The sequence below is a fragment of the Mugil cephalus genome, chromosome 16 (assembly GCF_022458985.1).
Source record: "Mugil cephalus isolate CIBA_MC_2020 chromosome 16, CIBA_Mcephalus_1.1, whole genome shotgun sequence".
NCBI classification, from domain to species: domain Eukaryota; kingdom Metazoa; phylum Chordata; class Actinopteri; order Mugiliformes; family Mugilidae; genus Mugil; species Mugil cephalus.
This window is the reverse complement of record NC_061785.1, coordinates 6522410-6548706: the sequence shown is the minus strand read 5'-3', so window position 1 is coordinate 6548706 and position 26297 is coordinate 6522410. Positions and strand designations below refer to the sequence as shown.

Here is a 26297-nt window from a genome sequence, read left to right as displayed (position 1 = left end):
GTTTGTGTGCAAGGAGTCTCATGGGGTGGGGGTTTCTGGTCTGGTCGGGTCCAGATGGGTGTTCCATGTCTAAATAACATCCACACGAATGAATGCCAGGTCCAAAAGTTTCCCTGCAAAATGCTGAATTGTCACAAGATGGTTCAATATTATTCACTTCCACTGTCCGTGGTCATAATGTTATGGCTGATCTGTGTATATATATGTATATATATATATATATATATATATATATATAATTAATCAATCCTTGTATTCACAGAAAAATAACAACCGTTTTCCCACCTTTTTTTATTGGGCAATTTATTCCTTAGATTATATACATTTTTATATGAATACACACAATTTCAATAAACCGCTGGACTCAATCCTGTATGAAAATAAATACTATTCAGAAATGCATAAGCCGAAACCCCTAATAGGTCTGCAGTGCAGTGTGTCAACTGGAAGCCATAATTCTACAGAACGGTAAGTGCCAGAAGAGAAGAGACTCACTCCGTTTAGGAGGTAATTCCTGTCAGTCTGCTGTTAATGTCACTGCGCTGTTATGCATTATCCACAATGTTCTGTGCCATCACACAGAGCGGGAGGAAAAAAAAAACTTTATGCAACATCTTAATAACAGAGGAAACACACAATTTTGCAAACATGTAAAAAAAAGCCAGATAAATGGAAAAGGAAAAGGCCTTTAAGCATCTAAATCTTTCTTCATTCTCCACATAGTTAACCGAGTTTGCTCTCAAACGATTAGCAGTCCGAAGACGCAGTCTTCTCACAGTGTGGCCAAAGAAAATAACAAGCTCCTATTTTCCATTTCCTCGTAGGTCCCTGAAAAAGGGGAAATCATGGGACACGTGTACAGGCACTTCTGTATTTGTTGAAGATGAACTTAATGTCTGTAGACCGTCAGCTATATGAGAAAAAAAAAAAGCTTCTTCAATATGTTTCCTTGATGCTATGTGATCAGAGGTATATGGAAGTCTGTGTTGTCAAAGAGCAGAGGCCTTTTAGCAGGAGAGGGGTCCTTGTCAGCCTTGTGCAGGAGTTTAAACAACCCTGTTCCGATATTCATTGGGATCCCCATAATGATGCACTCAGACACACCTGAAACAGGAACACAGGAAAAGTTCAGACCAGGATAAGAAGTAAACTTCAGTTTCATTGTAAAGGCGAAGCAGCAGCTTACCGCAGACCGAGTCCTTCTGTCCAAAATAGGCTGCATCGAAGAGGTGATCAGCTGTTTTCTCAAAGGAGGCCAGCATGAGGACGCTCTCCTTCATTTTGGCTAAACCGAACCTGGTGATTCCCAGAATCTCCCCCTTTATAAACAAGGCAGCGATTTTTATTTTACTGTACTAACACCACAAGGACATAAACGGAGACAGCTTAATATACACAGATCAATGGACCGTACCTTATAGGACATGAGGTCAGCGAGAAGCATGACATGACGTCGGTCGATACTCATCCCGTGGTTCACCATGGTGTACTGAATCTCATTGATGATGGTGGATCTAGCAGCCTCAATACCCAGGGTCTTTTCAACCTACGGAAATATGTCAAGTTGTTCATAAGGTACATCTAACGTCACAGAGTAATCAAACCCCGTAAAAATATAAAAAGTACACAATTAGGCAAAGCATAGCCTAGCCTAGCCTAGCACAGCATAACTAAGACTAACCTAGCCTAACATAACATAACATAACCTAGCATAGCATAGCATAGCATAACCTAACCTAGCATAGCATAGCATAACCTAGCTTAGCATAGCATAGCAGAGCATAACCTAGACCAACCTAATCTAACATAGCATAGCATAGCATAGCATGACATGACATGACATGACATAGCATAGCATAGCATAGCATAGCATAGCATAGCACAGCACAGCGTAGGATAACATAACATAACATAACAAAGCATACACTTGTGACTCATTTGAGAGTGTTTGGTGTCTGGTGTTGTAAGTGGGGGGGTCTTTAGGTCCTACGAGTTGAGGGGTGTATAAAGACGGATGCAAATACAATGAAGAGGTAAAAAAGAAAATGCTAAATTAAAAATACTAGCTTAAAACTGCTTCAGAAGACAGCGTTCTGCAGACCCGAGTGGCCTTAATGGAACCTCTACTTATAAAAGATCGGAACGATATGATGGAACCAGAGCATTCAAAGATCTATAGGCAAACACTAAATCAATTATATCAGCCTACAGGGAGTCGGGGGTGGGGGGTTGGGGGTGGGGGGGCAGAGTTGGGAGATGTGCTTTTCTTTGCATGTTCTCATAGAAAGAGGAGCTGCAGCATTCTGCATCACATGTAAGAGTGAAAGGTAACAGCAGCATAGAGGGCGTCAATATAGTCAAGGCTGGATGAGATTAAAAAAATATATAAATAAATGGATGACCCTTTCAAAAAATCATTTAAAAGACTTTACTGCAGAAAAAATGCCACAGCAGGAAAAACCTGAGTCCCTGCAGTCACATAGTTATTTATTTCCGCCTCAATTCAAGATTCCTACAGTACAGACGCGAGTATATTGTTTTTAAAATGCACATTGTTCTCAATCTATACCTGACCATCGCTTTTTAACATGCAGGAGTGGATATATATTTGAAAATGGGAGCTCTGCTTTGTGGAGACAAATATATAATCAACTGCTAACCCTCAAAGGCAGCGACAACAGTCACTTTGCGCTGCCTCTGGCCCTTTCTGAAGTCTTTGATTTGCTTTGTCGGTGACACTAAAAAGCACGGGTCACGGACAAATCTTTTTTGCTGTCGGATGAATGAACGCCGATAAAGTGAGCTGATTTGATAGTGGGCTGTCCTGATTAAACCTGAGCTAGCTGTCAGGCTATGAAATCATTACTAGCCTGACAAGAGAAATGGAAATGAGCCGCTGAGACACTGTGAGTTAGACGAGCAGGTCAGAACGGTGTCGAGCAGAATTTCTCCTTTTTCTCACAGGTGTTGAGAAACGAACAATGTGAGCATTAGGGAACTATCCTAATTTAAAGTTATCTGCGGTAGGTGTAGCTAATAAACCGGAAACTGAATTTGTAAAAGAAAATACGGAAAAGGTCTTGAACATATCTATTAAATAAGAAAAGGCTACTTCCTCAAATTGCTTCGACCTAGATTTCTGGCTTAGCTGTAAGTTGTCATTCATTACTATTCTTGTCATGGATGTAGGGCAGCTGTTGGACCAAAACAACGACATCCTCGCGGCTGAAATTCCCCCCCACCCCTCATGACATACCTCGTACGTGTTGTTTGAAGTGGTCCTGCTTCCGTTGACTCCATGCGTTGCCATGACGCCTCTCAGGTTGTCGCCCTCCACCAGTAGCTTGTACTTGTTCTTGCCGCTCTGCTCGTCAATGTGAATGACGGCCCGGGCCACCTCGGGTATTCCCTGGACCACCACCTTCCGTGCGAGAGGGGAGAACAGTGTTAGCTGTTGAGTAAATGTTCCAGCTCCATTTCTTTTTTTGTTGTTGTTGTTGTTTTTTTTACCCGAGGGCTCTGCTGCTGTTCTGTGTTCAAACAAGGTGTCAACACGCATTTAGAGGCACATTTAGTTAAAACATCACAGAACTTGCTTTCCACACCTTATTCTTATTCAACAGACATCCGGGAACAGACATGTTGATCTTTACTCAAAACATCTGAGGGTTAAGATCTGTGCAGGATATAAAACACACTCTGTTTTTAGACTTTTAAAGCTTTGAGTCAATAGTCTAGTTTTCTAGTTTCAGGTTGCTGCAGATTAGTGAACTTCTGCAGATCTGGTATTTAAAAGATTTTATTGTCAATTCTTTGTATATACATATATATATATATATATATATATATATATATATATATAGTAGGTCATAAGCTCCACCCCCTCCATGTTAGTGGGCGGGATTTGGGCCAAACTGTAAATGTCATTTTAGGTAGTTAACATAATTGTGATGACTTTTAAAGAATGAAATTATTTGACATGTTTAGTTTTAGTCATTTGACGCTACAGAAACAGGATGTGACATCATGGTGACTAACATTTGCCATGACAACCGCTCTGTGAAGCGGCTCCCTGCGAAAGTGAGAGTAGGAAATAAATAAGTAAATAAGTGCAGTTTATGATCTAACATTTCATAGTATTAAACAAATAAAAGTCAGTTTGGTGTGAGTGTGGGCGGGTCTTCGATAATGTGTAAGATGGCGCCGTCTGTATCACTGAGATTATAGCATCGGTTTGACCAGTGGAAGGAAGTGGAGATGTGGTGTCCATATTTTACACAGTGTATCACCTGAACAATCAAATATACAAATATTTTCTCGTTATGAACATTATAAACCTTATCTGTGTTACTCTGCAGCTCCAAAAGGAGAAGAGGATGAATACTGGGAAAAATGGGATATTTCTGAAATTGAAATTGAATTGAGAGGTTTTTTTGCGAATGAGCTGTAACTCTTGTAAAGTCTCGTCTCGCGATATCCCAGAATTCTCTTAAATTCTCGTCACGTAGGACTTGACTTTGAGGAAGGTGGACTTCAAATGAACTGGTCACATGACCTCCTGCGTCATCTCCAGTAACAGGGAAATGCAAAAAAAGTAATTCCATTGCACTTTTGCGATACAATTTTTCCATTACCAGTTTTATTTGCAATATTTAGGTTTTGCTCATTTCTAGAGGCAATGGAAACGCAGCAAATTAACTCCTAATATCTTTTTTCAAGTCGGAGAGCACTGTGCTATGTAATGTACCTGTACCTTTTTGATTTTATGTTTTATTTCTGCTGATATTGTACTAGCCCTCATGTGTGTCTGTACAAAAATATATATATATATAGTATATAAAAAAATATGTAAAAATATTTGACAACAACAAGATCAGCACGATTGAGGAGTGTCCAGATTCAAACCACCACAGTTGATAGCTAGTTAATAGTAGCTCCTCCTGTTTTCCCTTTTGATTGGGAAACACAGTCTACTGCGAGCAGCTTATAGGAAGTGTTATATACGTATAGCTGGGTGCTGGCTATAGTCTTTGTGGTGTGTTCAAGTGCAACCTTTCAGTCCACATTACATCCGGCCGTTGTTGCAGGAAGATCTTTGATGCTGGCTTAATGTGCCGTGGCATTTACTCCCCAGGTGTCCTCCTTTATTTTTTAAATCAAATGATAAAGTGTAACACAAATGATGTCACCTACCCTGACAAACACAGACAAACATGAACCAGGACAGGTCTCGTCTTTCTTTTTAGCCAGAATCTTCGTGGGGAGTTGTGCTTCATGGTATAAATCGACTCTACGCTACTCATTTGTCACTAAAGATTGTCAGACAAGGTAAAGACCCAGTTGTTGAGCATAATGAAGACCTTTTTCTCCAGTTTGTGTACAACTAAATAAAGCTGAATGTTGGGTTACACTGGTTGTATTTTCTAAAGCAGCTCCATGCATCAGACGACAGATCCTCACCTTAGGAAGCTCCTCTTTTAAAGACTGCAGCACGTAGTACATAGAGCTCTTGCTGTTCTCTCGGGGGGACACGCACACCACCGCCTCGCCGTGCACGGCAATGTCTCCTGGTTTGACTCGTAGCTTCGACATGCAGATGGAGTAACGCACCGTTTCTGCGTTCACCTGGAAGATAAAATCACTCGTCTATGACCAACAGACCATTAAGTGCCAGAGTGCTCTGCCGGTGCTGCTGCTGTCAGGCAACCGATATGTTCACCTGTTGCACTATTCAGAGATAAAGATGAGAGAATTCTCCATTTTGCCCAAATGCTATGAAGTGAGGCTGTTAAATGTTGCCAATTACAGGAACGTGTCACTTTGAACTTCTCTTCCTTTTTGAAATTCTCCTACTTACTTTCTCTTGCATTTCTATGGATAAGCTGTCAGCTAGCTTAGCACAAAGATCAGAGCCAGTTAGCTTGGCTCTCTCTGACAAAATGAGGCCGTCAGCTGCTGTAAAACTCACAAAAACTTTTGTTTAACTTTGGCGTTTGTAGCATCTAGCTACACCAACCAACGGCTAGCGGCGATAGCCTCACATACCGTATTAACTTGACCGATACGAATGGTGTCAATATTATCTTTCACACGTTAAATCAGACTTAGGATAAATAATTTATCATTTATCATTACCAAGTCTTGGGAGTGACTGCGGCGAGAAAGAGTTTGAGACATTTGTAAATAATTGGTTGCTTTTACAAAAGTTTTGGAAATGTACAATATATATTTGCATTCTAAGTTATAAAAATGGTTCCCAAAACTTATTTTTTTGCAGTAAAAAAAAAAAATCTAAAATATTCTTACTCAAATTTTATGCTTTTTTGAGTGATTTTTGTTCTAAATTGTTAATACAGTATGTCAAAATTAAGAAAAAAAAAACTTAAGTTACATATGTGAGGTATCTTTACTCTTATAAAATGCAAATGACCCTACACGGACACAAGCGTCATGGCCTGACGTGCCTCTCCCCAGAAATGTAACTACGCGTGACACACCACACAGGTTGGAGACAGATGGAAAACATTGAAGTTAAGTGTGGAGGTTCGGGGATATAAACACTTGTTCGACTCATCTTCAGCGAAAATTTCGGCGAATTTTTGGGAACTTTGTTCAGTTGCTATTGTGGAAAGGTGAGGAAGGAAGTAGAAGCAAAAAACTAGTGTATGGGTGGCGTTGTGACAAAAACAGACCTTAGGGTTAAGGTGTTTATCGGTGACATGCTACATTATCATTTCATAGCCGAAAAGTGTCTGGAGTCAGTGTTTCAATAAATGTTTGTTCTAATTAGCTTATGTTAGCCTCAGTTGGCGAATCGTTGATGCTAGGTACATTCAAAACAGCTTTAATTGGCTACTGCCCAGTAAATTAAGCGGTAGCATGCACAGTGCAGTCATAGTACCATGGATAGGTGAGATATTCACTTCGTAAACAAGGACGTGGTTTTACCTCCAGCCGCAGCAGCCTTATTCTCTCCAGAGACAATTTCACCAGGATGAAGCAGTCATCTGGGAGAAAAACCTCTTCTATGTACTCAGAAATCTGTAAAGGACAGAAAAAAAAAAAGGCTATTATTACAGCTCTGCACTTCAACTCATTTCACGTGTCCTTTAGCCACATGCTTTTATCTAAGGACACACATTTAATGGCGGAGATGAATACCTCCCCAAGAAGAGTTTTCTCAATCCTCCCCTTCACCAGCCTGGCAAAGTCAGCGTCGTCTTCGCTGTCCAAATGGGCCGTGATTATAGGAGTGCTACAGGGGGAGAGGAAGACTTTCAATAGATTATTTGAAACAAATAAGGTGTGCAGGCATTACTGACAATGACACTCGGGGAAAGTGATCAACATGATGACAGCGGTTCTCGGTGGAGCCCTTTTCAGAGTGACGACGGACAGCAAACGTCAAACCCGAGAAGTGCTCCCATTTAACCGCGAACGAGACGGTGATGAATGAGTTCGTGCTCCGTCTGGCAGCAATAATGTCCCGAGAATATCCAGAGACAAAGCTCTCAGCCACTTTCTTTCTCTTCTACTCCGCTCAGCTTTGACAGAGGGAGCATGAAGGCGCTCATCCTACCTGATGTTCTTGGAGGCGTTGATGATTTCTTTGATGCGAGGCACTCCCAGGGTGATGTTCATCGACGCTACGCCGGCGAAGTGAAAGGTTTTCAGGGTCATCTGAGTGCCAGGCTCTCCGATGCTCTGGGCGCACAGGGCTCCTACCGCCGAGCCCGGCTCCATCTGGGCTCTGTACGAGGGAACACATCACAGGAAACCACGCTCACATCTGATGCCTCTCTTAATACCGGTAAACATCATTTGTATATGTTCTGCAGTTAATCATCAGTTAAGATTGTTGGCACATCTCTTATTCTTCTATCGTCAGAACTTTTTCTTATTTTGTGTGTTAATAGTTTGAGTTACAACAAGCTGACAGGCGGGTGGCATTGAAACTTTGCTGCAACTGTTCGTTCTTTGCTGAAGCAATCAGTGTTTTGGATGGAAGACACAGAGCTCAAAAAGGAAATAAAAAAGACATCTACAGAAGAAAGCTGGAAGACAAACGTCAAAAGAAAAACACCAGTGAGGTCTGGAGAGGGCTGAAGACAATCTCGGGTCAGTGGGAATGGCCCCGAACCCCCGGCAGACACAGGGGGTGGGCAAATGAACTTAATTTATTTTTCAAAAGATATGACTCAAGATTTAAGTTTGTAAATGAGTGAGACTCGTGAAAAAACAAAAAAGAAAAGAATTTTGCCTTAATACTAATTAAGACACCCAAATAATGGGTGTCTTAGAATTCAGTTTTCTCTGGCATGTATGCGCTTAATCGGACTACAAAGGGATAATGCGTGTTATAACGCATGCTCCACGACTGCTGTGCTGAACCACCTGAGGGATAGCGTGCATCTTATCTGCACCGAAAATCAGCACATACATTACGTACGAGATTAAAAAACTATTTATTATATGACGTAATGGGTGAGCAGGATAGGGAGCTGTATTAACATGGTATTATCCCGCTGAAAAAAAAAACATTTCGCCACCTAGTGGAGGACGAGAACATGTTCCTGTCAGTTTTTGAATTTTCTCCGTTGCATGTAAACCAGGTGAGGATCGTGCATACACATACACTGACAGAAAAAGACTTGAGCCTCATACCTCATGTATTTGTCCCTGCAGGTTTCAAGAAACTTCTCCAGCTGGGTGGGGGTAATACGGTCCAGCTGATAGAGGACTTTGGGCTGCAATAGAAGAAATAGAGGGATCAGTTAGGATATGCACTCACTGGCCACATTAATAGTAGTAGTGCAGGACTGTTTTATTAGAATGCATTAGTTTTCTTTGGTGTACCTAATAAACTGGCAAAGGAGCGTGTGCAACTTTTAATCTATGCCGCGTGGTGCCCACCTACCTCACTAGTGCCGTTGTCATTGATGCCGTACTTGTCTCTGGTCTTCTTGATCCTCTCTGAAACGCTCTTGATGAATTTCTTAATCTCCTATAGTTGAGATGAGACAATAAACTAACTCTCAGTAGCCTGAACAAAGGCAGACTGCAGAGAGTTTTCCACATGGTACTCATGCAGTTGTTAGAAGTCACACAGATAGAGATCAGGACGTTGAGAATACACTGTATTGAAAACTATTAGCAGTGCTTCAAATAGAGAAGTCACAAGTTGAAGCATCAAATCGAGTACAAGGACGGTGAATTATTTAAAAAAAAAAAAAAAAAACAGCAAGAGTTATTATAATCGCTCACACACCATTCTTCATTCAAGTAAAACCACAAGCCGGCATGCTCAATCACTGTACCTCCAGGTACTTCTCTGAGCCTGTGTCAGTTAATTCCTTCACAGGAGGAGGGAAGGGAAAAGTTGTATTACAATTAGCACACACATTAATTGCTTGTAAGCTGGCTTTGACTTCATGGCTCAGTATTTCTCTGTTCTCTCTCTTTTTTATTTATTTATTTATTTTTTATTAAGGAAGCGTAATTACTTTTCACATTAATTGGTATGTTGTTATAAACCATTATAGAATTAAAACCCCATGAAGAGACAGGGAGGGAAATTGCTGAAATAATTATACTGCTGCACCATGACCTCATGACGGGTGATGATCGTCTCTGTGGAATAATAACCACACTCTCTTTTTTATATATATATATATATGTATCACAACACAAAAACATAAATACCCATGTTAAGAACAGTAGTGATATAAAGATCAAACTTAAAAAACAAACCTGTGCAAAGGGCTCCAACTCTTGTAGAAACAAAATAACAAAACTATTTTTAATTATAGGTGGATGTCACGTTAGAATTGGGATTTTTTTGAGTGTGTTTCTTGTTGCAGGATAAATACTAATAACACTGGCTATATTCACATGGATGAACCAGGAATGTATTTTTTTGTATTATGTCATATGTCTGTTTTTGCTCACGGTGGAGCGTGGAATCTGATGGGAAGAGAATACAACAAAAGAAGACGTTTCTTTCTGCAACACTGAATATAATTCAATAGAAAAGACGATGAACATGGACACAGATGAAAACACTCTGTTCAAACACAACATCTTGTTTTTCTACCACTGTGTTTCTGTCCGGAGGAAAGCATGGATTTTCAAAGGGTTACTCCAGTGCCATACATCCACATCGCATGGAGGTTGAATGAGGCTTTTTTTTTTGTTGCTCTGTCTGAACTCTTATTTAGATTTTAACAAGATGCTAGTGCAGGATAATGTAAATGTAGCCACTAGCTAATCCAAAATAATCCATTGTTATTTTAGCTTTTAAAACATTCTGAAACTTACTAATGAATCCAATTGCTTAATTGCTCCACCTGCTATTTTAAAAGCAGAAAATAATAATTATGCCTTTTCTTTTCTCAGTATAATTAAAGAGGCCACATTCAGCCCAATTTGATCTCAAGTGGTCCGGACCACTTACAGCTACAGCTTCTTTACCATTTGTTTTAGTGGAAGGAAGTAAGTACACAACGCGGTCAAAAGTTTTACAGCACTCCAATATTTCTTGAATTAATTGAAATGTATGTGTTTAATGTCTCATTTTACTCTGAAATGAAAGCATAGACCAACTGAAGTTAGAAAAAAAAATCATAGAATCAATATATAACTAAACTTTAAACTTTAATCTAAACTTTCGACTCATCCCAGTAACCATCTTTGGCTGATTTAACATGTGAACATAGCCATGGTCCACTCCATGTTTTCAAGCTTTCCATCCTGTTTTTATCCTGAGGTAGTTCTGGTTCAGCTTGGACTAAAGGTTTTGGGTCATTATCTTGCTGTAGGATGAAGCTCTGACCAACTATACCAGAGGAGACTGATGCTGTTGTAAAACCTTTCACCGGTAGTGTATAAGCAATAAACTAAAAAAATGAAATTCCTTAAGAACATTTGCACTTTGCAAATTCATGCTGTGGAGATTAGACCCTTTAGTTATGTTGTTTGCATGTTTGACACCTGTACTCTATAAACATCCTGCAAAAAAAAAAAATTATATCTTAAAACATTAGCGGCTTTTCAAAGAGTCCTGACAGTATAAAGTGAAAAGATAAAGTTCCTCCAAATGGCAACTTGTAGTTGCTGTAATTGATGCAAAAATACTAAACTCTTGCAACTCACAGGTATATAAAAATAATTAATGGCAAAGGTATAATATTTCTTTTGACTCAGGACTTTTGTGAAAAAAAATACACTTTCATGTAGAAAATTCTGGGCCTCGCAAAAACTTTTGAGTATTACAAATCCATGTAACTTTGACAGAGAGTGCACCGTTACCTCCAAGTAGCTGTCTCTGCAGCACAGGAAGTCAGCTCTTTTCATGATGGCGTCGGCAGTGAGGACCAGCTCGTTCTGACTGAGGGCGGGTTGATCTTGACACGTGTAGACCGCCTGGGAGGGAAGCCATAAATGGGCTGTTAGGTTAATAGAAATACCTCCAATTCCAGGTGAATAACAGACCTTAACACACCTTAGTCATGTGATTTTTCAGACACAACCCACAGGTGTTCCTAATAGAAACCCTAAACTCCCAGCTGGTCATTTAAAACTGAAGACTGAGCGGCTTTAACCTGTGAAATAGTTCATTTTGTGGGTAAACAATGACTTGGATTGACTGTGTCAACGTGGACACTAAAAGAAAACGAACTATTGACCGTCTAATTACATCCACTGTGATCTCCATTTACGAGCCGGTGCGTTTGATGCCATTACATCGTGATTGGGCCTCTTACCAGATCCAGGCGGATGGATGACAAACACAGACGCACAATACAATTTTATCATGTTCAATTTGTTGTTTCTTCATTTTTTTTTTCAATCTATAAATCAGTATGCATTGCCCTTGTAAAATATTTGACAAAATAACGTTGCCAATAACAAGTGGACGTAAAAAAAAAAAAAACAACAAAAAGGATTTTCTTGCAGAGTTCATCTTCTCCCAGATCAATCTTTTGTGCTGTCAATTACCGCAAAGTAATGACAAGAAAACAGAGAAACGGCTGAAGGCTACAGTCAGTCTAGTTTTGATTTTCATTAGAGGAAAGCTCCGTTCGCATGGACGTTGTGAAGATATAGATTGGGACCACATACCTAACTGCAGCTCGTCTTGATTTTTAAATCTGAATTCTTGAATTGTTTTTTTTGTTTTTACATCGGTGTAACTGTACATGCAGGCTGTATCACTACTCTATTTATAAAAAGAAAGCTTTAACACCTTAATAAATGTTGCTTTTGTCGTTTTCTACTGGTAACCCCTGTGTTTAAAGACCTCATGTAAGCTTGGATTGTCCAGTTTTCTATTAAGATCACAGATTTTGCCTTCAGGGATACAAAAAATACGTTAATAACCACTCGTGCTACTATACATTTTATAGAATATTTTAGATATTTTATATCTTATAACTACATATGTTATATACAATATAAAATAGAAAGAAGTCTGTAATGAAAACTCATATCTTTGTGGACATTTAAAATGATTCTAGAAATCACTCTTTTCATGTTAAATATCTAAATATGCATTTATAAATTCTCACATGTGCTTTAATTTGCACTTTTTATATCCTTGCTGTTCTTTGGATTGTTTTATTTGTCTTGATCTTTGTAGATTTATTATTTATACTTCATACTGTGCTGGAACTGAACTTCACTACTTCATTTCATTTTCTCTTTCATGCGCCTCGTGGTTTCGAATGACAATCGAAACCTTGAAAAAGCAAAAAAACACCAAGGCACGCAGGCCCGTGAACCGCCGACTCTTGTTTTAACTCACCCGAATGTTGTCGAGGACTCTCTTGAACTCGAGCGGCTCATCCTTCCCCTCCATAGCAGCGGGGTCCAGGCCGTCGCCGCCGTATATAAACTGGATGATATCCCCCGTGGAGCTGCGCACGGTCAGGTCGTACTGCGAGCACAGATCCTCCAGGGACTTCACCAGACGCCTCTGTCCAAACGGCGAAACACAAGAGACGTCATGGAGACAAATGCAACAGACGTATTCAAGGACACACTGCACCGACCTGGCAGCCCTGTGACAGTCCAGTTAAACGTATTACACAAGAAGCAATTAATTCATGTTGTAGTAAGGTCAAGTTGCACTTGAACCCACCATAAAGACTACAACCAGTGATCTGCTAGTACATATGAACTGCATCTGTCTGAGAGGAAATAACTCTTTATACCATTTATACTGTAGATCCTAGTGATTATAACTTCATGGCCCCTGTCTCTTCAAGAGCCGATGCAGAAGCTCATTCCTCCGCCAATTCAATCCGATAAAATGACTAAACATCTGCTTTTAGGGGTTCAACTAGAGCCAATAGTACGGGCCACAAATGCTCACTAACGGGTTGACACGGAAAAACAGTCAACAGTTTGTTTGGTGCTCAGTGATCAGGCTTATATGTACCTGTACATTTGGTTGTGCAACTAAAGTGCTGGGTGGTACACTGGTTAGTACCGAATCCTGGTATTTTTTCTGTTATGATATGAATTTTTAATATACTGAGATACCGGTGTATTGGATTACGCAGCGTCTGGGACGCTGCACCACAAGACAATGTTTCTGCGTCGCTGTGAGGTGTGGTGAAGATGGAAAGGTTTGAAAAAGTAAGCACCAGAACGAGTAGACAAAACAAAAGGTGTCGTGTTGGTTGTTAGTTTATTTTTATTTTTAGCGTGACCAGCTTAGCTTTTTATGAATGAGAAAAAAAATGTTGCACGCACACTACAATTATTACGGTAGCTGGCGGCGCTGCTATGATCATTACAGAAAAAGCAGTTTAAATATGTTTAAATATGAATAAATATGTAAAAATAAATGAAACCGTCATTGTCCCTGTTTCATTTTGATAACATTTAATTCTTTTTTTTTTTTTTTTTTTTTAAATATCCTCAGATTTCAACATCAGCAGACAGTGCTAACACGGGGCCATGCAAACATGTTTTAAGACTAGCGTGGGATTATTCTACAATATTTACCCGTCATCACAGTAAAAATATTCCATCTTTAGTCAATCTACTGAAAAATACCCATGATTTACATTTTTGGTCATATCGCCCAGTCATATGTCAATTATTAGCAAATTAAGGCAGTCACCTGGATTCAATCAAAAAAAAAAAAAAAAAAAAAAAAAAAAAACATTGGCTCCCTTCAAGCATTAATCATTAGTGTGAGTGGTAGAACAGATTTAATATCCAACATCAAAACGCTGAAAATTCACACCACAGTCCAATGATAAAACAATAAAGACTTCAAAGGCCGCTGCATTTAGGCGTGCACTATTGTCCAGACATTTGATTTCAGCGCAGCAATAACCGTTAAGGGAGGAGAGAAGTGGCGGGACGGGGGGAGGGGCGTGGATAAATCCAATTACCTGCATGTATCCAGTCTCTGCAGTTTTCACAGCAGTGTCCACCAAACCCTCACGACCAGCCATAGTGTGGAAGAAGAACTCTGTGGGTGTCAGACCAGAATAGAAGCTGTCGGCCACAAATCCTTTAGCAGCGGGCAGCTGTGGAGAAAACCATCAGTGAGCCATTAATCAGGCTTATTCTACAAAGACCAGAATTTCCTGGAAATGTTATTCATTATCATCTTACTTAGTATTAGAGTAATATAACAATGAACTGAGACATAAAATACACTGATGCTGTTTTTAATTTCTCTTGAAAATCATCTGTTCCAATGCGTCTCCTGGAAGTGACGCACCACGACCACAATAAAAGACCAAAATTCAAATAATTAATTACAAATAAGAGACGCTCTTTGGAGCACGTTATTGCCAATTCCAAGAGCTTTAGTCCCAAGCAGATGTAATCCCAACAAACAAACCCAGAACACAATGTGTATTGAAAATAATAGAGCGAAAATAATTACAATGAATAAATCATATCTTACTTTTGAGTGTTTTTCAAAGTGAGGTAGGGAGCGGTTCTCAAAACCATCAGGCACTCGAGAGCCACTTATGGCCTGCTGGCCCACACAGGCAATCATCTGGGAGATATTAATAAAGGACCCTGTGTGAAGACAGAGGGGGACACGTAGACAGGTGAGACAAATAAAAACTTAATGAAAACACAGAAAACGGAACACAAACAAAGGTTGTAGTTTAGCATCCTGTTGAGCCCAAGAGCTGATTTATTCCTTTTAAATGGAAAAAAGGCGCCATGATTCTGGCCCAAGACCGGCCACTTTATTAGGTACACCTTGCTAGCAAAAGGTTGGACTCCTTTTACCTTCAGAACTGCCTTAATTCTTCGTGGCATACTTTCAACAAGGTGTTGGAAACATTCCTGAGAGATTTTGGTCCATATTGACATGATAACATCACACAGTTGCTGCAGATTTGTCGGATGCACGTCTATGATGTGAATCTCCCGTTCCACCACATCCTAAAGGTTCCTCTATCTAAGTTGTGCAAGAAAATGTTCTTTATACATGAATTAAACCACTAGTTGAATAGCACATAATATATTTTTTTAACAGCCTGAGTCAGAGACGAGATGCTAAGGAGAAAAAGACAATGGTGGCAGCACTGAACCAGGAACACTGTAATCACGCTGAAATTATACGGTGTCTTAAGGACGCCTGTGTAGCATACTGGACCGTACGTTGGGCAATTTTTTCACATTTTACAGGCAACGTGTTTTATCAACTTATGAAAAAAGAAAAATCTGCAGCATCACTGAGGACATTGTTATAGCCTTCATTTATTTTAAATTGCTTTTTCAATCTTGTTTCCAACTACTAGCCAGATGGATGTTAAAAGTCTCCAGTCTCTTTGCCCTACATTCCTAATAACCCTATTATCGCAAATACGGCTCCTGGAACTCATCATTTATTGCCTTTGAGTTGCGATGATTTATTTTTTCTCGTCTCGGCAGGAAATGACACATTTTCAGTCTTTAACGCGCGGACACTATTTTGAGTCCTTAAATGCTGCTGACATTAAAAACTCACATTATCAGAGAACCACGGTCGCAAAGTGAATAACCTCACTTAAAAGCACTGGTTTAACATTTTCTCAAGTGTTCTGACGCCTGCGTTTGTACAGAATATACTTATTTTAAGTCTTATTTATTTATTAATTCACATGTTTAAGACAAATGTCAGGAAATAATTAGTGTATACTGACAATAAAACAGCTGCTTTGGTATTTTAACTACTTGAATTTAATTGATAAGTGGAATTAAAATTTTCTGTGACAACTACCCCCGACTTGATCTGGCAACAACATCCAAAACCTTTTAAGTGTTAAAGGGCTAATTCTAAAAAGACAATCACTGCAGCTCCTGTTGCATTCAGAGATTTTGGAATTATACACCGATCAGACATAACATTATGACCACCTTGTATTGTGCAGCTCTCCTTTGTGCCTCCATGGACATGGTCCTTCTGGTGTTGTGTGGTGTTTTTTTTTTGGTGTTTTTTTTTTTTAAGTTCTTCCTAAATATTTTTTTGTGGCTGCAACCTGCTGTTGTTATCAAGGAGTGTCATTGCTATGGGTCGGGGGTGTCTGATCTGGTCTAGGTGGGTGCTACAAGTAACATCCACACAAATGAATGTCACGTTTCCCAGCAGAACTCGATGTTATTTACTTCTCACTTCTTGTCAGTGGTTTTAATGTTGTGGCTGATCGTTGCATATGCATTATGACTTTATCAATAGTATTTGTTTTCACTCTGTCTTACCTTTGGAGCCACAAAGAGCCATAATCAGAGGGCTGTTGCTCTTGTCGAGCTCCCTGAGACAAGCGCTGCCAGCTCTGTCTCTGATGACGGACAGTTCTCTCAAGATCAGGGCCTAATAACGAGAGACACGAACACGTAAGCAACCTTGACGGCTGACACAATCCTTGACTTTTTTTTTTTCTTCTGCTCTACATAAAGCCAGGAACAGTTACACAACATGTATGTAACACTGTCATCTGTGTATTTGTTCAATAACCAGGAAATATGAACAGCAGACATAAAACATTCAGTTTTTTTTTTTCTTGGCTACCACTGTGACATCGCCCTATTGATGACTCATCACTGATGACAAAGTGGCAGAAGATAGAAGGCCTTAACTTCATTTGAGTTGCAAACTAGGCTGATAAATGAAAGATAATGAATATGGTTCGGTGAAGACAGGACACGTGGACACGTCACCGTCCAGACGTCCTCGGTGACACGATCTCAAGGATCCAGCTTTACTTACGTGTGTTCACACCTGCCGTTACAACGTGCCGCCACGTGCGTCACAAGCCAACACTCAGAATCCAAAGTTTTGCACTCATTTGTATGCAATTAACACATTCATGACTTGCAGCCGAGTATAATGCTGTCAAAAGCAGCCGTCTCTTTAATGAATGTCTTAACACCTGTGCTGGAAGACGGCCAGCTCCAGTCTTGATGCCAGGTCTGAGGATGACGCAGACCTACCTCCAGAGTCTCCTCCGCCGTGCAGCCGGGCTGCTGCTGGAGCTTGCCCGTGTCCAAGGCTTCGATGTATTCGTCGCACTTCCTGTAGCCGTCATCCAGCAGGTCCTGTTTGGCCTTTAACAGACCCTGGCCGGGGGTCACGTCACCAATTCCAATAGAGAAACCTCTGTTGGCTGCAAGTATGAGAAAATATATATAAATAAAAGATTATGCACCATATCCCCACAGGGCAGCAGTTAAAGGTCCACAGACCACATACAGAGATAGACTGGAGCGAGTCTGGCCAGGCGGGACATGGCGTTGGCAGCCTCCAGCTGTCCCCAGTCTCTCAGCAGGATGTAGAAGATGTTATTCTTGGAGCCGGATCCCAAGGTGCCCTTGTCCATGCTACCACACATCAGCTCGCTGTTGTGAATCACCACGACTGGGGATGTGATAAGAAGGTGAAAAGTGACGGCATTAGATCCAGTGCACACAGTGTCCCGGAGGTGGTTTCACAGGAGTAATGGAAACGTTACACAATCTTAGTTTTCTATCACGTTCGTGCAAAATAAGAACACATCATCTCATAGTGACGATATGAGGATGTGGAGTCTCTTCCTTGGACTTCATCAGTCTTTAGACATGTGTGCTGGTATTTGTGGTGTGGTGAGTATTTTTTTTTTCCATGTCTTTTTCTATAGAAATATTCACCACAGTCAAAAAGTTGAAACAAAAGCAGTAGTGAAAACAAAAAGAACAAACATGTTTTATTAAACTGTTGGAGTCCATCTCTTAAGATGCATCTTATTCTTTCCGAATAATCCAAAATGTGAAATTTATTTATTTTTTTGCTTTTATGAGACAGTTTATCAAACATCGTTGTGTGTGATGTTGTGAGTATTAATGCAACAGCAGTACTCAAGGACTCAAATGCAAAGAAAAGGTGTTCACCTTCATGACAAAACATTTCCCAATGAACATCTTTAACAAAGAAACTCACACGAGTCGTTGTGGCAGAGATCCTCTCCCTTGCCACAGTACTGTTTGCCCTTGGTCCGCAGGTTTGCCTTGACTGGACATTCTTGACTCGGCTTCAGAATCACACTGAAGATCTGTTTGCCCGTCCACAGAGCCATGGGCTGATGGAAAGACGGGACAATATTAGCGACGGGCTGCAAATACAGAGGCAGGTTATGCTCGTTGTGTTCAGCAGGAGTGGAATACCTTCAATATAGCCGGGTGTGGGAGAGAGATTTTGACTTTTTCATCTTTGCCCACAAGAATGGATGCTACTATCTGACAGGCCTTTGATCTGTCAAAGAAGGTGTCCTTCAAAGTCAAGAGGTAAGCGCCTACGAGGTGGGAAAAGGACAGTGGACATTATAGATAGTGGATATGGTTTTTACCTTTATCAGTAATAAATAAAGTGCAGCTCCGTGATGTGTGCCTGGCAGCCACAAATCACTCAACTGACCTGTCAGAAAGTCCTGAATAGCAGCAATCAGCGGTTCGCCGTTTCTCGGCGTGACAAGATTAGCTTTGGTCTGACGAAAACAAACATAATCAGTCGTGTCAGTGTGCAATTTTCTCGACAATACAGCCGGCGGTGGAGAGCTTTTCATCGCTTGGCGACGACACAGGCGAGCGTGCGATGGTACGTACCCCCATCAGCACCAGGGCTTCAGCTTTGGCTTCTTCAGTCTGAGGTAGATGGAGATTCATCTCATCACCGTCGAAGTCGGCGTTGTACGGGGTGCACACGCACTCATTGAACCGAAACGTCCGGTGAGGTTTGACTCTGGCCTGTGAGTTAGAAAAAAAAAAAAACTGTTATATGAAGGCAATCACTTAATTCATCTTTAAATGCACAAAGCATAACTACAGCTTTATTATAAAGTTAGCAACCAGAATGTCCACTTTCTGACAAAAAGGCTCATGCGTGTCATCGTGAATCTCTGGATCCTGTTTATATACAATTTCAAAACGTCCTATTAGTTCCCTGGAAAGGATGGTCAATAATTACAACTGCACTGAAGTGGTTCTTTGATTCGAAAATTATATACGTGCATAATAAAGCCCCACAAGGAACTTCAAAGGCCACGTCAGAGTATAAAACCAGGTCTCTTCAGGTTTCATGTAGAAAACACAGTATGAGGAACGGAAATGAACACACAAGGCTAAAAAAAAAAAAGAGAACTATATGTCTCCTTAGGTACAGCTCCCAGTAGGAACATCAGTGGGTTTAATTTAGATTCCTTTTGTAAGATTTCATCAGTTTCTTCCTCGATTCTCTTCCGGGATCCTTAGATTAGGTTCGTTCACGTATTTATATAGGTGTATTAAAATAGTGTATTTTTAATTTCCGGTCAAATTCTCTCAGTAACTGACTCTTAAGTGACAATTTGAACACAGCTCTTCCCATACATTGTCTGTAATTATAACATTTAATTCCAGTTTTCAATATCTGTCAGTATTTTGCACTGTATCATTTATAAGCCTTTTATATACATATACATGTGTATATGAATGAAAAACATAAATTACACCGTAACAGCATTTCTCCACATGTATGTGGAAAACTTCTGTCTATATGACTGAACGCAACAAAAACTAATCAGAAGTGCTAATAAATGGCCATCTTGGTAACTAAACTCGTAGAGAAGATTCTACTACTTTCTGAATAGAAAATCCGATTTTGGGGGCGTTCCAGTTGCCACTCAGACCTCGGAAATTCCAAAATCTCCGTACAAAGGGAATGCACCATTATATAGAGAGTGTTGACGCTTCCAAAGCCCACAATAACACATACAGAAAAACATGCCAAGAAGAAGCAGAGGAAGAAGAACGAAGCAGAAGGTTAGGCCGTAGGAGTTTAACAAACAGTTGCAGTCTGTAGTAAGTCTAGTTTTTAGACTTACTATGTGGGCCATGATGCTGAGTTTGTGCAGAGAGGGCTGCCGATTGAAGAGGACGATGTCTCCGTCTATCAGGTGCCTTTCCACCACGTCACCGAACCTCAGCTCCTGAGCAATCTTTTCACGGTTTCCATATTTCAGAAATCTTTAAGAGACAGGATAATAATAGGACACTCATTAAAATACGCTAGAGCGTTACTGTAAAAAATGAGACTTTCTTACTCATCAAAAAATAGGTGTAAAAATAAAGGCATAAAAAAATAAGACTGTACAGCATAAATTAAGATTTTAGAAATAAAAGTTTGAAAAATAATGGGCAAGAACATATATATATATGTACATTTAATGTATAGCATAAGAATCTTTTTCCAATTTTTTAATTTTCATGGAGAAAATGAAGATTAATGAATTTGTCATAGATGACTCTGTGCCCTAAAGTGATAAACAAACATGTATTTAGACCATTAGAACATAAGTGCTGATTATGCACATAACATTATAACATAAGTCATCATTAGGCCACTTCTCTGTGGTACCTAATAAAGCAGCTCATGCAGAGGTGAGAATGTTTCCTTGATCTTTTCTGATCGGCTGAATGAAAATGAAAATTTAAAATGTGTGCTAAAGTGACCATATATGGTTCCTTGCTCCATAAAGGCTTCAGGGTGAGACGCATTCAAACCTTTACCTTTTCATCTGAGTGTGACGGTTCTGGATAAAGTTTGCACCGGGGTGAACGTCGGGGCCGTTGCGGACGAGTTTCCTCATTAGTTCCAGATTGGCTTTATTTACCTTAAGAAAAATACCACATTCAGAAACTATAGTGCCATTACTGTGGTCATTTAGTGTCACAGCAATACAGCAGGACTCACCCTTTCTGGGTACGTCAGGATTTTGGCCACGTGCACAGGAACAGCCACCTCATCGATCCTCAGGTTCGGGTCTGGAGAAATTACAGTTCTGCCAGAGAAGTCCACTCTTTTTCCGGAGAGGTTTCCTCTGAATCGACCTGGGTTAACACAGTGAATAAATGAGTCGGTCTCCCAGTACAGAAATCTCCATTATGTCACTGACTGGTAGAAGAGTAGTAGAAAATTAATACCTGCCAAGTACCAAATGACTTTAATAAATGTTTCTGTCAGTGAGATGTTTTAAAATTAATTAATCAATCTAAATCTGCCTTTTAAATTATGGTTGCAAGTCAATATAGGGTTCATTTTTGTTTCACATAGTATAAAAATAGCATAAAAATTAGGTAAAATTCACACATACCTTGCTTTCCCTTGAGTCTCTGCACAAAACCTCTGGTCCATTTTTTAGGCGCCATGTTTAGAGGGATGCCAGAAAGTTCGCTATTGATGTAAAGGGCACACTGCAACTGGAGGAAGTCCCAGTCCTCCATAATCATCTGGGTCTTCGCTCCCGTCATACGATGCTGGAGGACGGAAGAGTTTGCTAAAGTGAGTTGTCTCCATGTAAAATAAGACAGAATACGACATCTGAAAGTGTAGAGCTACGTGAAGTATCGGGGTTGCATGAATTCAAATTTTTTAAAGTCGACACAGACTAGTCTCTGATGACATCACTAATAAAGTAGAAAGTAATGCTTTGCAACAATGAAATCTATATATTCTTGACCTAAATACATACACTGAGAACAGACAGTTCATAAGTTACACACTGTGAGCTGCAGAAATGTATAGCCTGTATAAAAACAGGCAGCAACTCAGCACCATGACCTAGCATAATTCAATTATCAGTCTAAGTTTTCATCTTAGCCTAAAGCCTGAATGTTTTAGCTGCTATCCTGAACACAATCAAAAGCAATTCCAACCTTTTTGATGACATCATTGAGGAAGATTATCTCCGTCAGCTTCATGGTGAGGTCGTCCTCATTGGTGCCCGACTTCAGGTCGCTGACCACGGACGGGCGGATGCAGAGAGGGGGCACCAGGAGGCGTGTGAGGATAAGGTCAGCTGGCTTCCCTGCCTCGGGGTTCATCAGCAGCAGAGGGATGTCCTCTTGGGGAATCCTCTTGAACAAGTTCAGCACCACCAGAGGGTTCAGGTTTTCCTAGAAAGGAGATGAAAATAAAGGTGAAATTAGGTCAAATATCAGTTTGTCCGGGACTTGCCAAGAGACATAACTGGTTTCTGCACATTTGCATACCTTAGTATGAAAAATATAACCACGATTTTCTACTTAATCAAGTTTTCCGTTTGGTAAAATAAGTCAAATCTCATTGGTCACCTCAGTCCTCATCGAATATCAAGGTACAGGCAGAACCACATTGAGGCAACGTTTAGGATGTTGCAGCAACAAAGGCTGACGGTGACATAACCACTTTCTTTTTTCTTTTTGAACACTGGTTCTTGACCCTGGACAACCAGTCAAAGTCTGAACCGGCTGAAGAGACGACTACATATATCAGAGTAATGCCCAGAAACTAGGACCGGACACCATCTGCTTGATGAGTAACAAAAAAATCTGAGCAATTATTCAAAACCAGCTAGACACTTTACTAAGGTATTCTACACCAGTGATTCTCAACCGGGTGTTTGTGGACACCTAGTGGTCTTTTGCGGAATTGCAAGGGGTCAGTGAAAATAAAATCCTTTGAAAAAGATCATATGACATTTATAGAAATAGGATTATTTTTACTCAAATGTGACTGAGACCTTTATCTACCTAAACTACAAAGGGTAACAGGACATTTTTTCTCTAATTACATCTGTTTCCCAAGTGTAATTTAGTTGTATTTTATTAAGAAATCTCGCTCCCAGGTTGTTACTGCATGACACAGTTAATACAAACTCAACACAATCTGCATCCATTTTTAAATTTTGTGTTTCAGTGAGCATGCACCATTCATTTCTTAATATTGTGATATATTTGTGAAAAATCTGCAGGGAGGTGTTGTGGTAAATTCATTAACATGCAGGTTCAGCTTAGCACTTGAAATTAAGCTAAGCTAATTTCTGATCTACCCTGAGGATCCAGAACCACTGCTCTACACTATGTGCACAGTTATCAGACAAGTACATATTTTGAGCATATCATAATTTTTATACTTATTTTGCAACTCCAAGATGTATAATCTCGAAAGCTTATTGGATTTAAGCATTTCAGGCAAAGTCTTTCAGACAGTAAAATTTTTGAGAATTTACTTCTCAAAAATACAACTTGCCTAATAATAACGTGCACAAAGTTTAGATGATTCCTGCTAAACTTTCTGATTCTATAGAGGCTCATCAATCACAGCATGTTAAATAAAAAAAGTTCACCTGTGCTCTGCTCAGTAGAGGCTCCACCAGTTTGTTGTGTTCGATGGCGATGTCGAAGGACTGCAAGAACTCCGAGACAAAAGGATCCACCACCTTCTTGGTTGTTTTATACTTCTCGTGGATGATCTTGAGCAGGCCACACTTTTTCACAGGTCCTGAAAAAAAAAGGACACATGACTCAGCCTTTCACCAAAATATCATGTCAGGACGGCAGACACGAAAAACGCCTCTGCCGGAATGTCCCTCCTCACCGTTGAAAGCGGAGCAGTTCAGACAGATTGTCTTTTTGCGGCATTTATCAGAGATCTTCTTCTTCAACCCCCGTTTCTGGAGGTAGGCCAGGTTAGGCCGTTTCAAGTAATCCATGAACTGCAGTTTCTCCTCTTTTGTCAGCATTATGCTCGAACACGTCTTGCAGATCATCTGGATGCAAAACAAAACACTACATTAGAATGGGGCGACTGAAACACAGATATACACAAAGCCTTAAATTCTTAATGGGAAAATGACGGCTATAATAAAACCAACAAAGACTCGTTTAGATATATATATATATACACACACACACACACACACACAATTACTCAAAAGATGGAACACTGAACTAAAAAATACACAGAATTCTCCAGACCATTTTCATTTCAACACTCTAGTGACACCTAAAGGAAAAATTATATTTCTGCTCACTTCACCTTTCAACTGAACCTCTGCTGATCATACTGACCCTCTGTTATGTTCTTCTCCGAGGTTTTAGCCTCCAAATTACTGTTTTAAAACAGGTGCCTTGCCGCATTTTTAACAAATGCCCTTTGAATGCCACGAAAAGTTTGCAAGATCTATTATTCTGATCTATTATTCAGATAAGACCGTAGACTTACCTGCAAGATCCCTATGGTGGCTTTGAAATAGCCGACGTGAAAACACGGCAGCTCCAGATCGAGGTAGCCGTAGTGTCCTAAACAATCCGCCAGATTCTTTCCACATGTCAAACACGGTCGGTCTTTCTCACTGGTGCCCTGCAGGGCAACACGGGAAAAATAAGAAGAATCAAAATCAGCTTCATTGGACTTTTAAATGGGCTTAAAAACTGAAGGTATAAAAAAATAAGAATGTACAGCATAAATTAGACTTTAGGAAATAAAACATTTAAAAATAAAGGGCAAGAGCAGATATATACAACACAGTTGAACACTTGAGTATGTACATGTAATGTAGAGTTATTAATCATGTGAATGGTTTTGCAGCAATTTCCCACTTTAATGGATGATTATATCAAATAATCTGAAACTATTTTTATGTATTTTTTCTTGAAAAAGATGAAGGCACCTCATTCACATTACACACATTTATGTGTAACCTAGCAGTCTACTACACACTGATCAGCCACAACATTATGACCACCTTCCTAATATTACGTCAATCTCCCTAGTTCTTCCAGCAGTACAGGTTGGTGGAGGGGTCAACACTTGATCAGTTTGGGGTCCAGGGAATTTGGAGGCCACGTCAACACCTGTGGCTGCTGCCATAAAGGAGTGTCGTCGTTATGGAGTTGGGGCGCCTGGTCCGGTCTGGGTGGGTGCTACATGTCTAATTAACATTTCCAGCAGAACACTGAACTATTATAGTTAATATCAGCATCTGATCGTTGTAAATCAATAACATAGCTCATGTGGACTTGCAGTATTCCGGGTGTGTGTATTCTTGTGTTACTGTACAAACAAAAGCAGAAATCTCTTGGCATATCCGTGGCGTACCATGCGGTGGTCCAGCACTCCATAGGGCAGTGGGCTGTGTTTGGTGTCTTGGCTGTACAGATTCTTACTGACCACCTGAATGTGGGCCTGCTGACGCATCTGCTCAGCAGATTTCATCCCAAAGCAGATGTGGCTTCTGTGAACAGTAAACAAAAAAAAAAACAAGCAAACAACACGGTGGTTAATATCTCAGATTGATAACAAGGGGGTCAAAAGCTGCTTTCTTTTCATAGCTGCAGAACTGAACTACAGAAGCCCTGTTTCGACGCATTTCTCTCTCACAAGAGCTCAACTATAAGCAATGAGGAGAAGTAAATAGGAACTTATTCCATGAATCTCATTGTCCACTGGTTGATGCAAGCTTGCAAGGTTTGTTCGTAGACATTTCTTGGTAGATAACATACTGACAAAATAAACAATATTACGTCAGAAAAACGTTCATTTTGTCTACTTTAACTTGAATAATATTAAATATTATTAATAATGGCTCAGCTGTCACGTTTTCGCCATGAATTTCAAGATGAAGTTAGCTAATTTACAAAACTACAAGTACTTAGTAGCACAAATTAATTGTCTGGCAGCATTTAGGGTACCACTCGATATTAAAGATATTAAATAATTTGTACACAAAAATAAATAAGTAAATAAAAAAGAAAGAACACAGCCACATTGCAGCAGCAGAGTGACTGCGTGGCTAACCGGTGAGCTAACATGCTAGCAGGGCTCCTCAGTTTGTCACACTCACATTTTTTTCGCCACATCTGTCTCTCTGAACTGCTCCTTCACCATTTTCGCAGCTTCTTTTAAACGGACCTAAAACAAGAAACTGAAGTGTTATTTTGTCCTCATTACAGCATGCTATCGCTTTACTTTCCCATGTTGATAGCATGTGTGAAACTGAGCAACA

General features: G+C 40.1%; 1 protein-coding gene across 2 annotated transcripts; it reads right to left on the bottom strand.

Moving 5' to 3' along the window:
• Window positions 1–274: 274 nt before the first annotated feature.
• polr3a (polymerase (RNA) III (DNA directed) polypeptide A) lies at window positions 275–26297 on the bottom strand. 2 transcript variants are annotated; one of them, XM_047609988.1, is made up of 32 exons: window positions 26136–26297; window positions 25391–25526; window positions 24515–24652; window positions 23888–24059; window positions 23637–23791; window positions 22186–22425; window positions 21624–21786; window positions 21224–21360; window positions 21040–21143; window positions 20355–20496; window positions 19099–19239; window positions 18911–18980; window positions 18661–18788; window positions 18437–18575; window positions 17714–17878; window positions 17455–17627; window positions 16723–16834; window positions 14930–15048; window positions 14406–14543; window positions 12803–12973; window positions 11308–11421; window positions 9318–9353; window positions 8918–9004; window positions 8665–8747; window positions 7580–7750; window positions 7162–7255; window positions 6949–7041; window positions 5461–5625; window positions 3257–3421; window positions 1415–1546; window positions 1187–1319; window positions 275–1104 (listed from the first exon to the last, which is right to left on the bottom strand). In XM_047609988.1, the coding sequence occupies exons 1-32, from the start codon at window positions 26177–26179 to the stop codon at window positions 956–958; spliced, it is 4209 nt and encodes a 1402-aa protein (XP_047465944.1). In that variant the 5' UTR covers window positions 26180–26297; the 3' UTR covers window positions 275–955. The 2 variants fall into 2 exon arrangements, with proteins under 2 accessions (XP_047465944.1, XP_047465946.1); XM_047609990.1 differs by lacking the exon at window positions 9318–9353.